This window comes from Rattus rattus, chromosome 3 (genome assembly GCF_011064425.1).
Source record: "Rattus rattus isolate New Zealand chromosome 3, Rrattus_CSIRO_v1, whole genome shotgun sequence".
Classification (NCBI taxonomy): domain Eukaryota; kingdom Metazoa; phylum Chordata; class Mammalia; order Rodentia; family Muridae; genus Rattus; species Rattus rattus.
Genome location: NC_046156.1, coordinates 181,618,530 through 181,639,344, shown reverse-complemented (window position 1 = coordinate 181,639,344; position 20,815 = coordinate 181,618,530). Strand labels below are relative to the sequence as shown.

Sequence of the window (20,815 nt, the reverse complement as noted above, 5' to 3'; positions counted from 1 at the left end):
TATCTGCAGGCCCCAGAGAGAGACTAATTGACTCTATGCACCTCTCTTTTGCTGGTGCCTCAGGATTCACCCAGGCTGTAGTGGTCACTTCCGACAGCTACTATTACTTCCTTAAGTCTGACCATCTGTGCTTTTTATTCTCCAGTATCTAATTTGCATATTCCTGTGTCACAAATGTAGCTACAAAGACACCTAGTGAATAATTATGTGTTGAAGTAATGACATTTTATGATGAAAGGCTTAGGGGCTGAAGGGATAGCTCAGTAGGTGAAATGGTTGCTTTGACAGCAGGAGAAACTGAGTTGGCCCCAAGATTTCAAGTCATCAAAGCCTAGTGTGGTGACGCCTTGTATCTAAGAACTCAGGAGGTGAAGACAGATAAATTCCTGGGACTGCTTGGCCAGCCAAGTGTTGTCTCTTTGGCAAGCTCCAGGTCAAAAGAGACCTTTTCTAATATTTAGTAAAAAGGGGAGGAGGGCGATGGTGCCTGAGAATCTACAGGAAAGGTTGTCATCTGGCCCTCACAGGCAAAGGGGCCCACATATGCACTTCCAGCTACACACAGGTATGCAGAGAGAGTAGATTTAAAAACTGGAGCAAGCTTGCTAGACCCAAGGATGAAATTCATAACTTACTGTTAGAGTGGAGGGGATGGCTTCCTTACACAATTGCTTCCCGCTCTCTAATCCTCAGGGTATGTTATAAGCAGAAAATCATAGGATTAAGCCACTGACTTTCTAGTAGATTGAAGAGTGGAAAACAAAAAATGTAAAATGATTAAACTTAAGCTCATGATGCCCTATAGGTATTAACTTAGTTTTATTCTAGGCACAAACATGATGCTAATACCAAATACCAAAAAGACAACTGGGAAATAGAATTGGCAATCTTGTGTACTTTCTCCATAGGGCACTTTATTGCATTGTGTAGCTGTGATTTAGGTCAATTTAGTTATCTTCTTTTAATTTATATTTCTTCTATATTTAATTTATTATTATATTTATAATTTAATTTAGTTATTTTTCTCATATGAAGATGATAAAATCTTCTTTTATAGGCTCTTGGAAGAACTAATGCATATAAAAACCTTCATCACAGGACCTGTCATTTAAAGACTATGTTACTTCCTTCCTGGAATGGAGGCTGTGTTACCGGTTTGTACACACCCAGGCCTGGGGCCTCCGGCTCAAGCTTATGTTGTATTTGCTACTTGCTAGATGTTGCCCATGCCTCAGTACTAGCAGTTCTAAAACCAAGTATATCATTCAAATCAAAATATGCAAAAGTCACCTAATTCTCTGATATTACAGAAAACAGGCAGCTTCATTAAATTAGCATCCTAAAAGTAGGGTTTGAACCTGGGCAGGGGATAATGAGAAAACACGTAAACAACTCACAAAACTTTAAGGTAAATATTCTAATAATCTAAAGATATGATAATTCAATATTTTCATGCTTAGAATGACATTATGGTTATATTCGTTGTTTCATAACCAAGTCACTGTTTCTCTAAGAACAAAAAATAGTAATTATTAACATACAAGTCTCCAATCTTGGGAGAGGTATTTTAGGGAGAGCTCACTCAAGCTGGCACGACAGGATATCAGGGCAAGAATTTCCAAGAATTTATGAAGTGTTCCTAAACCTCCTGCTGTCATTCCTACAACGCAATCGTGACACGTGGCAGCCTCAGCAATGAGTGAGTAACAAAGATACGATCCCCTCCAAAACGTGCAAGATGGACACGCTGCGTGCGGTATCACCTCTTCAGCAAAGCTTTAATCTCCTATGGAAAATTAAACACGTGTACTTCATTCATCAGTAAACTTGCTTTCATATTTAAATAATACATACAACAAAAATTGTTTAAAAATAAAATTAGTAAGTGTTTGACTTATATCCTAATTTCCTAATTTATCCTAATGGATAAAAACTTACTTAGGAAGCAGTTTGGGAATCTGTTTCAGAGCACATAAACCAAATCATAGAACAAGGGTTAAAGAAGTGAATCCATACCATGTAAACTATTTTATCGAGATTCCTTTTAAATCTAATCTGAAATTCAACTTATTTTTGAGACAAGATCTTGTATTAGTGATTCGTTTTAGTTATTTTTAACTGTTCGCTTTAGGGTGTTTTTCATTGTTGGAGAACTCATTAAGTGACATATATGTCAACATAACTGTAGGTCTACTCAAATAAAATATCAAAACAAATATTTTCTATTCTTACGGTAAAAATAGGCATGAAAATTCCCCAAAGAGGTGAAGATTCTGAGAGAAATCTAGATGCCTATCATGTCAGGCAGCCTGAGGGCCTTGGGCAGCAAATAATCTGTTGGCCTACATTATAGGTTATAGACGTGGTTCTCAACCTTTCTAATGCTACAACCTTTAATACAGTGCCTCATGTTGTGGTGACCTCCCCCCACCACCATAAAAATATTTTTGTTGCTATTTCACGCTACAGTTTTGCTGTTGTCAATTGTAAGTAGCTGACATGCAGGCTATTTCCATTGCCAACTCTGTTAAAGGGTTACTGGACTCCCTAGAGGTCTCAACCCACAAGCTGAGAAACGCTTCCTTGCTTGCAATAAACAATGAAACCAACTTTTAGTCAATTAAATCAGAACCCCCAAGTACATTTTCTTTTAAGTTATGGTTTCTGAGGCTGATGTGGGACTGAAGGCCCACTGAAGGCCCCAACCTCCACAGAATAGGAGAGCATTCCAGGTGTCCGGATGCTTCAAACTGCAGTAAACTATTTCTACTTCCAAGTCAGTGTCTTGGACTTCCTACTTAAATTGTTGCTTTATTCTAACACTCAAAAAAAAAAAAATCCTGAGATTTGTCTTTAGATTCTACTTCTCTAACTCTGAAAACTGCACAGCCAAGTCGCTGACCTTCTCCTAACACTTTCTAATGGCGTCCTTTGTGTATTGCCTCCTTACGGCTGTTACTCCTCTCAGTTGCTTCCAATATGCACCCTTTTAAACATTCTTCCTGTTTACACTCTTGTCGCTTCCTGTCCATCGCAGATGTGGCTAACAGTGATTATTTATAAAACAGTTGCTCTCCATCCCTCTGCCTCATTCCCATTATGGCAAATCCAAAGTCTTCCTGTGACACGTCTGCGCTGAGCACACCTGCTCCCCCACTCTCCCACATCTCAAATTGAGGGTTAAGATGCTGCTGTTTTTCCCGAAGAACAGATGAACTCACTGAGTTTCTAACACTTAAGGTTCACTCTGACCGACAATAATGGCTAGAGTTTTAAATTGAATTGTCTTTTATCATTACTTTTGTATTTGTCCCTATGATATAGTATGAATTATTCTTTGGATAGCAATGTCAAATATGACTTAAAAAAAGAGTTAAGATTTCCCACATTCTTTATATACATAAAAACTGGCATTTTCTTAAGAGGTCATATAGCTACATTAGTAGAGTCAGTTGATCTTAAATGTTGACACCAGCCCGATGTCCTGTTTGGAAGGCTATCACCTACATTTGCATTGGCTTTTACTCCACACAACTATCACCCGAAGACTCTGGAACAAGCAGCTTCTCACTCAGAGCAGAGCATTGGATTCAAGGTGCCAACACAGCTGCACAGGGGCTGCTGTCTTCACCAGCCCACCTGCACATGGCAGGTTCTGAACTCAGTTCTCAGCCCTGTCATCTACGGTAACCTGCCACTGTAGTTTATCTTTAAGACTGGATCACACTGTGATGCCCCAGCTCTCCTTGAACTCACAGAGATCCACCTGCCTCTGCCAACCCAGTGCTGAGAATAAAAGGATCAGGCTATCAGGTCCAGTTTATCCCAGTAATTGACAGATAGAAACCACTAGCACTTCTGGGGAGAAAGGCTGTTCGATTAGTCTGGGATGCAGCTGCTATGAGGGTTCAACAGTGAACCCTTGCTCTAAAATGTATTCACCAGTTATTAGACTTCATTTTAGTGCTACAATACTACAGCAGCAGTATATGTCCTGAGAGTAGGATTCATTACCAACCAGGTCCTAAATTTAATAGCTAAAATGGTGTTCTCTCTGTATTCCTATTAGGTTCTTTAAGAAAATACTTTTAATATTGCTTTAAAGCTAAATATTAAAATGAAAGGACAACCTGTGTTATATTTAGGAGGTAGACATAGATAGATCATGAATGTATCAGTTCCCAGCACCACAGGAAAATATCTAAACAAGAAGCTTGTCAAAAATAAATCTACACCTGTTATATTCCACAAGAAAGCCATCAGACTAACAAAACCTTAAGTATGCACAGTAAAGGCATCTCTGATCCAGACTTCAGACAGAATCCCTAATCATGGGATAATCTGAGGCTTATATAAGATCAAGTTGTAACTCCATATTTCCAAGGTTCCCTCTCTCTAAGAAATACACATCCAAATTATGTGTAGTTAAAAATATTCTAAATGGTAATGTGTAGAAATTCCTTATCTACAATAAGGAGTACTAGACTACAACCTCATGAATTACTCAATCCCCTCAACATGCTTTCTTCAAACATAGCACATCCCAGTAAGAACGTGAGAACAGACTAATGCCAAAGGCACCTTGTGCACATGTAACACTGACAAGCCACAGTAAATAAAACACAGCAAGCCAAAGGTTTGGCACCATTCCATGTCAAGAAACGTCCAGCTTTGCCACTCATTGGCCACACAGTAAGCAAACCACACACTTTCACCTCATCTGTAAAGGCCTGAGACTATGCTGACAATCCTAGTAGATCAAACCTCTACTGTCTGAAAAAAAAATTTCTCTACAGAAAATAGATTAGAACAACAAAGAGCAAGAAGCACATATTTAAAACGATGTTTAACAAATCTCTAAAAGAAAATAACATTTAGACTGGCTTTTGTTGACCGTTTGGCTACCACTTCAAGTGGTGAATGTAGTTAAAATCTTGGGGAAAAAAACCTAGAAAGAGGTGAGAGAAAGGATCATGAAATGAAAGGCAGAAATACCACATAGAATGGAAATAGACATCAAGAAAGATTAAAGCGTTTTCAGAGGAAAACCAAGTCAAGCAGGTATGTGGGGTTTCGTAATCAAATCCCCAAACAGCTTTTCTTTCTTAGATCCACAAATTGTTGTTTCCAGGTATTGACAGAACAGTAACTGGAACTAGAAGACATAATGCTTGGACATCGTTGTGGTTTATTTAATTGGAATACATGTCCTGCCAACCAAACCATAAAACACTTCATGGGAACCCATCACACATGAAACCCCCGCAGGACCAACAAGTGCGGCCTTGCACTTGTCAAGGATGCTGTAGAAGAAGAAACTATTGAGTTTCCGTCTTAATCCTCTTCAGAACTTGAATCATCCTCTTGGTCAGAAAGTTCCGGCACAGGGAAGCGGAGAATGGCAGCTACTCCAGTCAGCTGACCAAGCTGTTCCCCAGACACGTGGAGACTAGAGAATATCCTTACGGTGCCCGCATTCTCTTTCACACTGTCCACCAGCCTGACATACCGGCTCCGGGTGGCCACATCCTGATGCCGGAAGAGCTCATCACTGATGAGCAAGGTGTCAATCGCCAAGGCTTCATTGGCCCGCTCCACCTGCTTGAGTCCATAGAATGCTCGGTCAGGTTCGTGCTGTAACATTTTATAGAAGTCATCCAAGGCTTTTACTTCCCCGGCAGCTTTAGTGTCTGAAAGGCGGCTCGCTACGGTAGGATCACATAGGACCTCTTTCAGGGAGTACTTGTGTCCAGAGGAGGCGTGTACCTAGAAATCGCAATTATAAAAGACAAAGAATCTCTGAAAGTATCCATTTATCAGCCCCCCCCCGATGACGTAAGGGAAACGCATGAATACGGCCTACCCTGTTTAAGGACTTAGGCAAAGGTTACCTTATGAAAGTGCTAGGTACTGCACAGTTCAGTTCTCGTTACAATCTCATTTATATTCCCGGCTAAGTCTTCTATTCCTCCCCATTCAAAATAAAACATTAGAACCAGAGCCGTTTACAGCAACCCCTCTGCCCACTCCTAACTCTCTCCACAGGAGTTTTACCTGAAGGAATTTGGAGCGGTTTTCCAGGAGCACCTTGTTGTCGGTCTTCACAGCTTGCTGAAACATGTAATCGCAGAACTGCTCTCGCACAAATCCAGGGCTGGCCACCAGAATGCACTTTACAACCTCAAAGTTTATGTGGCGCTGGATGGCCTGGACCACCTGTTCATAAAACCGCTCCAGGGCCCGGTCATGCTGGGAACAGTTGCCTTTCCGTTTCCTGGGGATGTTCACCTCCACCTTGGCACGGGTAAGGGTCATGCTGGGCGTGACTAAGCAGACGTGGGCGAGGCCCTCCTGCATGACCACAGCCGCCACATCAGCGCTCCAGGCCGGGTCACACGCCTGCTCGATGCGTTCCAGAACCACACTGTCCCACTGTTTCTTGGCCAGGGTGAACTGGCGGTTGGGCTCCAGTTCGATGGTGTGGTAAGCCCCCATCTTGACATACTCATTCTCTTGGATATTGGTGCCCTTAACCCGCAGCTGGCAGGCCTGGGAGTCGAAGTCGATGGCCTCCACGCAAAGAGTGAGGGTGGTGCGGACCCGGTTGCTCCCCACGCTGCCTGTGGAGGACTCGGTCTGGACCTTACGGATGGTGGAGGCGCGCAGGCTGTCGCCCACCTGCACTAGATTGTAGGTGTGCCACATGTCCTCGGGCTCCTCCGGGACGAGGGTGACCTGGCCCGCATTGTCCTTCTCGATATCTTTCCTCACAAGCTTCATGACCGCGGCAGGGGCTCACTTCAGAACAGGAGGCGCTCGGGAGCCCCCAGGCGGGAGGGGGGCGGGGCAGGGAAGGGGCGGTGAGTTCAGACCGGAAGGAAACACTACCTCTGACTCCTGGAGCCCGGGACGGCGCTTCCCCCACGCCTTTTCTCCGTTTTCGCGCGCCGGCCCACGCGGCGCGGCAGACCTCACGCTCAGCACAGACAACTCAGGACTTCCAGTCGCGGGCCCCGCGCAAGAGGCTGACGCGACGATCGCGCAGGCGCAGCCCGCCTCCCGGCGCACGTCTGTCACCGTCCCTACCAGAGAGGCGGGGCCTGTGGTCTTGCGCGCGCGTGCGCGCTCACGCTCACGCAGGCGCAGTAAACGGAAAGGCGAACCCTAGGTAAATGTCAAAGTAAGCGCCTCTGGCCGCCGCTCTTAAAAAGCTGAGCTTTTCTCGCACATCCCTGTGTGAGAGGACATACAGAGGACGTGCGTGCGAACATGTGTATTTGAGCTGAGTTTGTCAGTTTTCCACCCTGGGTGTGAAGCCAGCTTCAAAACTTATATAAAAGTGAAAAGCGCCAGCCCAAAAGTGCAGACTTGCCTCCGAAGTCAAAAAACGCGGCTTAGCCTTGCTTGCTCTTTTCCTACCCGCACTCGGACTGAATGACAAGCTTGTTGGCTCGGAGATATCCAGAAGCAGTTTCTAAGAATTAGTTCCGTTCAGCCTGGGCTCAGCAACGTGTCCAGCTGTTTTCTGCGCCTAGTTACCCTGTTTGCACCATCCAGTTAACCCAGATGTTAGAGGACAGAGACCAGAGAGAGCAGAAACTATGCGTGGAATGTATCCCTGGTGGACCTCTGTGTAGCTTGACCTGGTTGATGTCCTGGGAATCCCAGAATCCAAAGTTGGCAGACTCAGCGCAGTAGTCTCTGGGGCGCTTAGTGTGGGAGCCGCATTGCAATAGATTAACGTTGGATCTTCCCTGCCACTGATTGGCCAAAAGCTGAGGATATGGGAAGTAAAGATAAACCGATCTAATATGACCATCCCCAAAGAAGAGCCACAGAATTGGTTGTAAAGGAAAAGAAAAAAAGAAAAGAAAAGAAAAACAAACACAAAAATCCATTCCGTTCCCCCAACCCCTTTGGTACAGTGGCGATGGAAATACGGAGAAGCCTCTTTCTAAAGACAGTGGGGAGTCAGAGAAGTCCTGAACACACACTCTCACTACATTTTGTATACGGATCTTAAAGCAGAGCTCTCTGGCCTTAATTGATGAGAAGGGGGCTAAAGGGAGGATTAATCATGTTAACTGATGTCAGCCATCTTTTTTAGAGGTTGGTGTGTGAGTGTGTGTGGGGGGGGTTGCAACTTTACTTGCTTTGTATCCTCTCCTCTCGCCCCCCTCCCCCAACCCCCATCTAATTCACATCTTCCTATCCCAGAGACCTGGAACTCACTTTGGTTTTTTCCCCCAAGGCCTTTCACCAAACCAGACACAGGTCTCACTAAAGCAAGAAGGTAGCTTCATAGGCTCTTAATGAGTGCAAGCTTTTCCCCGGAGCACTATCAACTTTTGAAAGATTCTCAAGCACTTTCCTCAAACGCTACCCTAATTTGTAAATATAAATAAATAAAATGAAGTTAGGAGGAAGTTAACAGATGTGTTAAAAATCGCGTAACTGGCATTCAGACCCAGGCCTGAATAACCATACCCACATCCACCAGGAACAATCTGTTCTCGATACAACCGTCCCTGCCCAATAAGAGCTGTGTGCTGTTATCCCCTGCTGCTTCCCTTGACTGACAGCCTTGCCAGTTCACTGGAATCAATCTAGAAGGTTTGGAATGCACTGACCCCCCTCCCCCACACGGGTTACACCTTAAAGCCTTTACATTCTTTTGCTCACAGTTTTGTTTCTACCAAACCTAGCTAATCATTATTCATTTGAAAAAGATTTTACTTTAAAAAGATTAGTGCATTTATTTCTACATTTGCTATGCAAAGGACTCAAAATGTTCATGACTTTCTTAAGTTGTAAGGCAAACATCTTTGAACTGATTTTTTTTTTTTTTGTGGGGGGGAGGTATGGGGTCCCATGTAGCCCAAGATGGCCTCCAACTCTCCAACTGGATATCTAGCAAAGGATGAACCTGAACTTCTGATTCTCCTGCCTTCACCCTGTGACTGTTGGGATTAGAGGCATGTACCACTTCACCCCAAGGCTTTTAAGAGGCTCAAACTTGGAGTTTTATAAGCACTTTTCCTAGTGAGCTCCACCCCCTGCCCTAGGCTACCTTTTAGATGACATTGATCTCAGTGATTGAACGTACTACAATATTTCTCAGAGTTAGTTTGTCTGAAACACCTTTCCTAACTAGGCTTAGTGTTGCCGTATCAGATAAGCAGGCATTTGCCTTCTCCTCGTGTTACCTTTGGTAAATTTCTAAATCAATACCGACTCTTAAGTTATTGGGGATTGTAGTTCCTAATTTAACCCCCAAGTCCTTGCATCCAAGCCAAAGCACTCTGTTTTTAAATGCTGCACTCACATTCTGGGGCACGTTTTATTTCACCAGAATGACCTTTGCTCTGAATACATCCTAGGAATTTATATATGGTACCTCAGCTCATCCTCAGTCCTTAATAGTTCGCTTTGCCTCTTGTGTCTGTCAGGAGGGCCAGCCGAGATGGCTCTGCCAAAAACCACACCTCCGGCCAATTTGAATGCTTTATCTGGCCTTTTTGAACTCTAGGTGTTTTGTCCCTTGTGTCTCTCCATAGTCCCTGCCAGGTCCTTTGCCTGTAATATCATATGCAATTCCAAGCTAGTGAGGGTAAAGTGACAGCCATATTAACCTTACAGAAGCTTCTTAAGAGTCTGACTTTGTTATCAAACTGTAGTTCATTTCACGTAATGATCATCATTAACAACTATAGTCTTAGATGGTGATATTTTTGATTCTTTTCTCAAATAGCTGACTGTAAAAACTAAGAATGAACTACAAAACTAACAATAAAAAAGATCACGGTTTTGTTCTATTGCCCGAGACTGCCACTCGTCCTTACCTTCACAGGAATTTCTCCAATGGTCCCTCGTTTTCCTGTCATACTTAGATTAATCTTTCCAAAGGAAGAAAAGCATCAGTGCTGTTGCCCTCCAACAGCTCAAATCTGTTGTCCTGGGGACACTAAGTGGAGAACTGGGCTAGAAGTCGAGAGAACTGCGGCTTTCGCCCACCGTGTTTTCACTGTGACTTTTGGCACACTCAGTCTATTTGAAACCCCTTTCTTCTACTTGACAGTTAAGGGGATTGGAGTCAGTCCCATAGATTACAGCTGTGAAACTATGCAGCATCAATTTAAAGAAACTAACGCCTATGATATTTGTTTTAAATTTTGCACATTTAAACCTGACTTTCTAAAACTTGTTCTAGTGATTTGGGGTTGAATGCTTGTGCATCAAAACAAAAACAAAAACAAGACACCACCACCAACAACAACAAAAAGATATAAATTGGGCCCCCAAGAGACCTTCCGTAGCTTAAATCTGTCAGTGTTGAGTTCTACTCATTCCTGGTTTTTGTTTGTTTGTTTGTTTCTCTTTATGTTACAAATAGATGTTCCCACATGGACAGTCTTTATGAAGTTGAAACAGGAGTTAGATCTGTAGAGTCATGTAAACAAGGCACTTTGGTAAATCTCTTAAGAATGCCTGGCTTGAAGTCAGAAATCAGAACCCCACGCACTAAGTGCACACACTAATTTGAACAGGCTCAGATTGGAAATAACTGGCTTGGGCGCGTTCACTGGAAGAAAGCAGGCTGCGGGCAATTATTTACTGCAATGTACCTCTTCCTAAACGTACTAGGGAATGAAATGCTTCATGTTCGTGTGACAGCAACAGGGGTGACGGGCTCTTGAAGTATGAATATATATCGTGTTTGAATTCACTTATCACTCCATCTTGTTCTTGTTGTTCATCAGATTTGGGACCATTGTTTGTGGCTCTGTTTTACTTTCTGGCAAGACTTACTTTACTGTGACCACAATCTGAGTTTGTCATCTTTTCTTAAAGCCTCTCTGGGAGTATAACAGGACTTCTCTGTGTGTCTATTGTGTCTTCCTGACCACAAGCCCCTGAAGGGCTCAGCCTACCTTCTTTATTCTCCAGCACAAGTGATAGGCACTTGTGTGGCACATATGAATCCATTCTCCTTTATAGTTTCTAAGTTGACTATCACTGAAACCCTAAACAGAAGAAATTGTATTGCATTTTATACTGTTACCAAAAACATATGCAAGATCGCGCTGAAGGTAAACACCTATAAACCAGTTTTAGAGATACCAGGACTTAGACAAGAAAATAGGGATTTTCTGTTATCCCTAACAGAAAGTATTATAATCTTTTAAAATAATAGATGTCCGTTACATTTATTGTACATGGTTTGAAATGTGGTCATTGCAACACATGTGAGCAGCGAGCGCTCTTATTATGAATATCTGGGGACAGATACTAATATTAAAAAGAATATATGCCAATCTTAGGCTGTACAAAGGCTGCTGGGTGACCTCTACAAGCAAAGTTAAGTGTGCAAAGGGGAGGGTTATTTAGCTAATTATAGGAGAAGGGGGGAAAGACTTTTTTCAAAGAAACTTCTTTACTCATTCTCCGAATTTCCTTTTGACTACAAATGTTAATGAGGCAAAGTCAGCAGTCTATTTCCCACCACCCTTCACCCTACCACTGCCCCTATGTGTGTTAGTGTGTGCAAGTGCCATACACATGTGTGTGTGTGTGTTTATGTATGTAGTATAGGAAGATTCTGTCAAGAAGCAGTACAATAAAATGTTTAACAAATTACTTTAAGACTAAAAGTCTAGTTGGTCAAAGCCCATTTAATTTGCATCAGGCAATGTGAGTACTTGGAGGTAGAAGCAAGAGAGCTGGGAGTTCACCCATCCTCAGCTATGTTGTAAGTTGAGATTAATCTGGTCTACATGAGATCTTGTATTCACATAATATAATTTATAGTAAAATATAAAAGCCACATCAGTCATTTGACCTAGTGCAATTTAGATGCTCTATTAAAAATTAAAGATTGGCATTTATTTCAGCAGATCTCTCATAATGCCCATAGGCATTGTGTGGTTTCCTTCCTGGTATTTAAATTATCATGAGTTTTCTATTAACCTGGGTGTCATAGCTGTAGAAGGCAGACACTTGGAGAAAGCAGGCTTTGGACATAACCATGCACATATTCCTATTGCTCTTAAAATGTAACTGACAGAAAAATTCGATAAAACATAACCAACTTTTCAAAATTTCCTTTTAAGTCATAGAAAAGATCAGATTACAAATAGGTCCGTTATACACGCCAAGTGCTAACACTCAGGCGCATGCCAGAAAATTCAGTCTGCCACCACTGGAGACACACACACACACATACACACACACTCACACACATATACACACACACTAACACACACATACACACACACTCACACACACACTCACATACATACACACACACACATACACACACACACACACACACACACACACACACACACTCACACACACACACACACATACACACACACTAGTCATATGGATTCAGACACACACACACTCACTCACACACACTCACACACACACACTCACATACACACACACACTCACACACATACACACACACTAGACACACAGATTCAGACACACACTCTCTCACACATTCACACACTCATACTCATACTCACATACACACACACACTCACTCATACACACAGACACACTCACTCAGACACACACACTCACACAACTCTCTCACACATACTCATACTGATACACTCATACTCATACATATACACACACACTCACTCAGACACACACACTCACTCAGACACAATACTCTCACACACTCACAATCTCACACATACTTTCTCACACTCACACACACTCACTCACATAATTAATCAGACACATACACACTCACTCAGACACACACACACGCACACACACACATATCCCACAGACACATTCACATTTCACTTTTCTCTGCTTTCTCCCAAACATAGCTGTTCCCAAGAAGCTCTGACAGAGGAAAAGTGATGAAGCTGGCGAGAGCAGAGAAGCCATTATTCCTTCAGTCAGATACAGTCACGGCAGAGAAAACAGCTGAGAAGAGGGGCAGGGCCCATATCTGTGTCTAGAAGGGCCGCTGTATTAGTCTCTTTGAAATCCTAGAATACAGAGTTCAGGTTTAACTTTTCTTTGTTTTTTTTTTTCAATTTTTCTTTTCATTTCTTTTTGATTTGGGACAATTTGTTTTATTTGAGAGAGGGTCTCACTCTGTAGCGCTGGATGGCTTGGAACTAACTCACTCTATAGATCAGCCCGGCCTCAAATTTGTAGAAATCAAGCTGCCCCTGCCGTCCAAGTGACAGAATGAAAGGCATGAGTCACATGTCCAACAAGACGCAGTTTGCAAACGTACAAAGAAATATGCCCTGTGAAACAGCAATCTGTAGTTGATGGCAACATTCTGATGCTTCTCTTCCACTTTAATACTTATCTCATAGGATGCTGCTCATACCATAGAAAACTGTAAACTGCCTTCAGTTCAGTGCTCATATTGTCTAGTGCTACATAAAAGGTTGCATTTTCCAACTGGTGGGTGAATGAAAATATAAAGAAAAAAGGAAGGATATGGTTGACCCTAGGTATGGTGGAGGAAAAGGTATTGTAGATAAAAGGCTTAGGCAGACACAGAGAAATCTGGGAAGGGTTCAGAGTGAACATGACCCTGAGCCAGGCCATGTAAGGAGAGCAGGAACGGTGAGGAGAGGCCAGGAGATCAGGAGACCGAGGAGGCCAGAAGGGTAAAGGATAGATGAAAGGACCAGGGAGCCAAAATGGCTAGATTATATAGGGGAAGGCATCTGGGAAAAGGGCAGGCCAGCTCCTGGGTTTAGGGTAGGGAGTGAGGTACGGTAGTCATATCCTGTGACAGGTAGAGAACTGAGGCATGCTGGGTCCAGGTCCACTTTGATATGTTAAATAGACACCTGTTAGCCACTTTTCCCCAAAATGGAAGACCCAACATGGAATCATCTATTCAATCAGATAAAAATATAGGCACGGATAAACTCACAGGACAGGCTAATCTTTTAAATAGTTTATGTTTGTCTATAGTCCATTATTTCAGTTTATTCAATTAAAAAGGGTCAATTATTCTGAAGTACCAAGGTTAACTAAAGTTGTACACAGTCCTTACAGAGCACGCAGTATGCTGGAAGGCAGACAGTACATATTTCATCATTGCCTCATATGGTGTGCTGTTTTATAGAAAGAAGGGTACTAGGGACATTCTGGTGTCTGGGGAAGGACAGCTAGTCCAGCTCATTGACTCACTTAGGAATCACATTTGTGTGGGAGTTAAGGATCTATAGTGCCGGGAGTAACTGCTTGCATCTAGGCCCAGAGGCAACTTCAGAAGGGTTGACACAGTAGAACAGTCTGAAGGAAGTTCAGAAATCTTGAGGAAAGGAATATATTCATCTCATTTGCATCTCTTGACACTCCGCTGTGCTGTAGGAGTTTTGAGAATGGATACAATTCTCCAGTCAGGGAGAGCCCTGAATAGGCAATCTATTCTGACTTTAGCACTATGGCAACAGTTCCACAATAGCTCTCACCCCAGCTGCTTAACATGAACGTAAACACACTACTTTGTGTCGGAAGAGCACTTGTAGAGAACAGTGTTTCGATCCCAACTCTCAGGAAATGCAACAAACAACTTATTTATTCTATTAAAATATTTTAAGGGAAATAGGAAAATTCATCCAGTTAGGAATCTCAGTGGTAAGTTTCAGGGGTTGGGAGTAGAGGAAGAAAGGCAGAAGTGCACCGGTATCTACGTATGTCAATAAGTCAGCAGCAATCAGACATGACTCCGGAGCTCAGACATTGTATAACTAGATGATTACTACATTGTTTGCCTCTCTGCTTCCTGTGAAGGAACACCTAAGGGAGTCAACTTAAAGAAGGAATTGTTTATCTTGGCTCCAAGTTACAGACGCGTCATTCCATCCACAGCCAGTAGGCCATGGTAGAACAGCACTTCACATCATGGTGGACACAAAGCAGAGGTGGTTGGCAAGATACAGTTCCCAAGGACACCTCTCTAGGTGTCTAATCACACACCACCACCTCTCAATAATCTGTCCAAATTTTATATCCATCAGTAGATTAAACCACTACATTAGAGCCTACATAGCCTAATCATCTCTTGAAAATGTAGCCCTTAGGCACAGTAGAGAGGTTTTATTTTTAATATAAACCATCAGTATTAGCTTCAAGACCACATAGAACAAGACAGCTAAACTAGTTTGGGGTGTGTGTGTGTGTGTGTGTGTGTGTGTGTGTGTGTGTGTGTTACTCTTGTTGACTTCTACCTAAGCAAATAAGCAAATCCCAATGGATTCATTACTGTATTTACAGACATCACAATGAGTAAGGCACCCCCCCCATCATAACTCCTAATATATGACTGCCATTGGATTTCATTTATTCTATTGGGCCAATGATTGTCTTCCCATTCACAGTTATCTCCTCACTGGACTTCACTTTATATAGGAAAAGAAGACTTGAAAGATGACGCATGCTTCTTGGCAAGATCCTACACAAGAACAACATACAGCTAACCGGGGCCATATGTAGATCCTGTTATTAATGAACTGAGATACAAGTAATCTTGTTTAGAGTGTGCTTAAGGTAGAGTGAGCTATCATATATAGTTTTACTATATACCTAACAACCATGGAAATAACACTGGCTTTATTAACTGTATATACATCCTTATCAAGGTAAGCTCACCATCTGTGCTTACATTTTACCCACAAGGTTGAGCAATAGAGGGAAATGAACTTGTACAAATTAGGCTTGTTTCGCAGCAGGAAACTTGAGGTCAGAGGTGCGAATCGAAGTAATTTGTCATTTGCTAGCTGTGAGACTTTGGACAAATGGAAAAAAAAGTCTTCATACTTTAGATTTTTTCAATTTTTCTTCTTCAAATTATGAGAGATGTGTATGCTTTCTCACTTTTTTAAAATTAGAGATAAGATATTATAAAGTTCTTGGCCCAGAGCCTGTCATACAATAAGTTCCAGCATTAATATGTACTACTTATAATAATCATCTATGTGGAAGGCTGAATCTAACATTTCCAATGAGAGCAATGAGCACGGTATTACAGGGGATAGAGAGAGGGTGTTTATTCTCTCCGTTCCTTCTTGGATGAACATCAGTACTGATTCAGCTGCAGTCTACCTGTCCCCATAGGTAGATATGACAGCCTTCTTCCAGTAATCAGTTTCCTCAAGGTCTATGAACAATCATGGCCTCTTCTCCCACCAAGGCTTGGTGTGATTTCTATCTACCATTTCTCATTCCATGTACTCTACCGTTATTGTCTCCCCTAAGGCTTCCTCCAGGCTGTCTGTTTACGAAACTACTTTCAGTCCAAGCCTCTGTGTGTATCATACATTACACGAAGACGTTGACCTATCTAAAACAATGGCAAAGACTTTATTTGAATGCTGAAGGGAGGAATCTTTTTTCTTGGCAAATTATTTAATATATGTTGGCAGAAACTAACCCAAGAAGTTGTAAATCCTTGGTTAGTTTATTGGAATGCTGGTGGTTTGTTATGATCTACTCGCAGCATTGAAAGCTGGACAGAGTTTGTTTAGAAGGCAGGGGGTAGTGGGAAGGAAGGGTGGGGTTCTTTTGTCGACGCATTAAACAACAAGATCATATCCACAGTGGCAAGAAGAGCAAGAGGATTACGAGGAATGCAAGGAAAGGAAACTGGGTGTGATGGGTGTTCTGTTGAATGGCTGTGGTAGGCAGAATAGCAGTGTGGGACCACTGAAGATGCCCTTGACCTAGTCCATGAAAGCAAAGCACATTTCCTTAGATGAGAGAGCGGACTGGGCAGAGAGACTTGAACGGGGATTTGGACAGAGGTACCAGAGGAAGGCAGCGACCCAGGGCAGGTAGACGTCTGTGGAGAAGGTGCAAAGCAGAACCAGAGAGGAAGACTGAAAACTTGCGTGTCTAGCTTTGAAAGTGACCACAGAACGTAGCCTGGTTGGGGGGGTCGCTTGAGTTTTATCACAGCGTGACTTAAAACCTATAGAACTGGAAAACAGTAAATGCCTTGTTTTAAGCCAATAAATCAATGACAACAATAAGAAATGGACACAGGGTCCTGGATTTGGGCAATCTGTTGAGACTTTGGATCTTTTATCTGAGAGGCAATCACGAACTACCACAGACGATGTACTTCAAATAGATACAAGAAAAATGTCCTGTTCGGTAGGTAGGTCAGAGAGACAATCTAAACTCCACAGTGTCATGCGTAAATGGATATGTCTGTAAGATTCCAGATTAACTGCTGAGTCCACGAATTGGTAAGAGGTTTCCAAGTATGAACAACTCATAAGGAAAAAGTCAGACCCAGGATCCCTAATGTCTTGTGTCTTGCGGAATGGACATAAACACACAAAATACCAAGAACCTGTCCTCCCTGGGTCAATAGTGCTCTAAACATTATACACAAAAATTGGAGCATACATTAGAAATACCTGCCAGTCTGCCTCCTTTAACTCTCACCTGGGATTCAGCAAGGCATATTATACCAATGTATACATGAAACTGTAACTTTTTCACCCCCACCTCTCCTTTTAGAGAACATGGAAGCTTCATTTCTGCGCTGACTAATGTTTGTTAAAATGAGAAAAACGAGATACAGCTTGAGTAATTAGTAAGCAATTCAGATTTTGCAAAACATCGAGATACAATCTCTGAAAGTTGGGGTTCGAAGGGAATTACAAGCCAAGCTTGAATCAAGGGTAGGCGCAAGAGCTGGTAGGTTAAAACCACTCCCTGGTCTATAATGTTGTTCAGAAGTCACCACTGTTTGGTTTCGTGGACATTTCCCAAGGAGTGGGAAATGTCTGGATGAAAAGCCCGCAGCTCCTTAACTGCCCACACCACTTCACTGTGAAAGAAGACGGGCTTGCTAAAAATCCATTCCTAAGTGAACAGAAGAGTTCTCAGTGTTTAGCCACACACTGCTGGGTTAACTGGCCCTATTTAATAGTCAAATGTGAAATTAACTGCTCAAGGATACCGACAGTGAAAACATCAGGCAATTGAATACCATGTCCTGTTAAAGACAGCCACTAACTGAAGGACTAATGAGGTGATAATCTGTGCTTAAACCTTCTACCCTTTCACTTGGACGCCGGCTCAGTTTTCCCTTCCCAACTACTAACTACAATAAAGGTTGTGACCCTAGCTACTGTTAGGAAAATCTGAAATGCCCCCACATTTCTCTCAGTTGAATAGAACACTGCATTTCTAGGGTACTGTGCCTTTTTGAAAATGCATTTGTATTTGAAAGACAGCACTGTGATGTTTGAGTGCTAAACATTTGATTTCAAAACGTTCCGCCTCTAAGGAGCTAATGTAGAAACGTCATATTGGGACAAGCAGTAATTTTGTCTACCATGCTTGTCTTTCCTTGTTCTTTGGCAGAAAAAGATCCTAAATATTAAACAGGAAGAAAATGCTATCAAGTCCACTTCTGCCTTCCTAGGGCAGGAACTTTGCACATTAATCAGACGCCCTCTGGTTACTCTCCCTTGCAATAATTCAAATGCCTAAAGCCCAACGGACAATGTAAAAAACAACTTTAATTTGAAATACCACTTGTACTTGGAAAGTTCTCAGCACTGTCTCCCGCAAGCAGGCGCTCCCTTCAGTCCTTTGAACTGTGTCTACCTGAGGGTCCCTCTGGTCTGCCCTTCTGCTATGTGTCACCTCTCACCCGAGTCCCAAACCCCACTAAAGATACTCAGGAAAGCAGGGTCGCTCACCCGTGAGAAGCCATATGCAGGCTACAGTGACCTCTAGGCTGGCAGGACGCCTGGGGACCATTGCTGGAGCGGCTGCCGGAACCAGCTACGTGCCGGTTCGTGGGCAGGAGCTGGCAGGAACAGGCAGAACCGGGACGCTGGCGACTTGAGCTCTGGGTCACTCGTGTGGTCTCCGAGGGTGTCCGGCAGTGGCCCCAGCCGCTGCTGCGCCCAGGAGCTGTGGAGGAGTGATTTCCTGTGTTTTGGTCAAATGCTGCTAAGCCCTCTCCACTCCACGCTTCTCACATCCCAGATGGATTGCCACATTTCCCGCCCCTCTGCGCGCTCGGTCTCTGAAATCTCACTGGCAGCCACCCAGGCTCTGTCCGAGACATGGACAAATAAAGCCAACTTCGCGGGACCGTGTTTAGGCTAAAGTCCACGGGCAGCAGCAAAGCAAACCTTAAAGGGACATCTGCCTTTCACTGAGAGGGCGATCTTGCTTCACGAACTAAATCCCAAAGGTAGTGGGAAGGCGGGGCTAAACATTCAGGAGGGAGTCTCCAGACTAGCGGCCCCGCCTTCGCACCCTAGACTTCTCGCCGATCTGGGTGGAAAGGGAGGGCACTTTGAAAGAGCCCGGGCTTTTACTCTTGAAGGGAGGTTGCTTTCCCAGTTGCGCAGAAGGGTTTAGACCGGCACAGAAGTTAGCCCCTTTTGCCAGCGAACTTGGGATCTTGGCCTTGGAGCCTTCTCGCCCCATGGCGTCATTGCCGCGGGCAAGCTTCTCTGAGGGCTTTCCTTTGAGTTGCAGAGAGCTCGCCTCTTTTAAGAAGACTCCAGATTAAAGGAAGTTGTAGATAAGGGGTTTGATGGGGGAAAACACAGCAAGACAGCCTGGAAAAAAGGAGAAACTAAACCGGGGGAAGGCAAGGAAGAGTTAGGGAAACGGGGTGGGGGTGGGGTGGGGAGGAAGGCAGTCTCTTTAGAAATGGAATGTGGGCTATTTTGTCTAAGCTAAATTAAGATGTTTGAACATTGAGGACTGGCTCAAGGCACCGTTTTCGGCTTTTCCTTCTCGTGTGAGTGCGTATTAAGTCAGTTCATGTTACTTCTGTCTAAAGAGAGGTGGGCAGGAGTTGTTCGGCCTCCCGTGCCTGGTCACTTATGATCTATATTAGCTTCAATAAATACATACCATCTTAAAAGTGGCTTAGCACTTTTGAGAATGTCAAAGGAGAGGAAGCAATGGATGAGTGGATTTGTGGTTAGAGCCCTGGGCAGAAATCAGTCCAAGTGAGCAAATGCTGGAACATCCGTGTCCAGAGTAGGACAATGTAGAAGGGTGCCACCGAAAGGAAGTCCCACTCTCTAGACTACAAGGCAAGTAGCATAGGGGTGGGGGTGGGCAGGGCTGGAGAGGCCCACAGGCATCACTAGGTGAACTGCCAAATAGAGAAACAACAGCAGCTATGAGGGAAAGGACCAATGTCAAAGAAGTCTGATGGTCAAGAATAGGGTGAACTAGTCAGGCATGGGGTGTGTGAGGCCCTATGTCAAAAACAGACGAAAACCGGTGAGCAGGATTCAAAGGGTATCACGTTACCATGACCATTAGTTCCTTAGCAAGGAATTACCTTTCTGTGGTGGTTTGAACATGCTTGGCCCATGGGAAGTGGCACTGTTAGGAGGTGTGGCCTTGTTGGTAAAGTTGTGGTCTTAGAGGAAGTGTATCAAGTGTGTAGGCAGGTTTTGAGGTCTCCTATGCTCAAGCTATGCGCAGTACAGAAGAGAGCCTCCTTCCAGCAGCCTGCTGGCAACAGTTTCCTTCTGCTGGCTTTCTGTTCAGGATGTAGAACTCTCGGCTCCTCTGTAGCACCACGACTACCTGTTCATGGCCATACTTCCCACCAGGATGATAATGGGCTGAGCTTCTAAACCTGTAAGCCAGAAATTTTTCTTTCTTTGCCCGGGGATAACTTGCACTTCTAGTTTAAATATTTGTATTTCTTCTAGGAGTTAAAAACGTAATGATGATAAGACCCACACTGGTAGTATTACTAGGTATGTTATGAGGGTTTTTAATTGTTCTTCCGTCAAATCAATGTAAGTGTAGA

At 43.4% G+C, this 20,815-nt stretch overlaps 2 protein-coding genes across 2 annotated transcripts in view; both read right to left on the bottom strand.

Moving 5' to 3' along the window:
- Itga1 (integrin subunit alpha 1) overlaps positions 1 to 19,194 on the bottom strand; it is a 144,735-nt gene extending 125,541 nt beyond the window's left edge. Inside the window, exon 1 of the mRNA XM_032898864.1 lies at positions 18,720 to 19,194. Within this exon, the coding sequence (XP_032754755.1) occupies positions 18,720 to 18,780 (61 nt within the window). The 5' untranslated portion in view covers positions 18,781 to 19,194. The remainder of the gene's footprint in view (positions 1 to 18,719) is intronic.
- Pelo (pelota mRNA surveillance and ribosome rescue factor) lies at positions 5,168 to 7,409 on the bottom strand. Its single transcript, XM_032898862.1, has 2 exons — positions 6,055 to 7,409; positions 5,168 to 5,766 (listed from the first exon to the last, which is right to left on the bottom strand). The coding sequence occupies exons 1-2, from the start codon at positions 6,778 to 6,780 to the stop codon at positions 5,335 to 5,337; spliced, it is 1,158 nt and encodes a 385-aa protein (XP_032754753.1). The 5' UTR covers positions 6,781 to 7,409; the 3' UTR covers positions 5,168 to 5,334.
- Positions 19,195 to 20,815: the final 1,621 nt, after the last annotated feature.

Bases quoted from the DNA above. Each gene is read 5' to 3' on its own strand.
- Pelo (XM_032898862.1), bottom strand. From the start codon at position 6,780: ATGAAGCTTGTGAGGAAAGATATCGAGAAGGACAATGCGGGCCAGGTC. The intron at 5,767-6,054 runs GTAAAACTCCTG...TGCGATTTCTAG, and splicing joins ACCGCTCCAAATTCCTTCAG to GTACACGCCTCCTCTGGACA.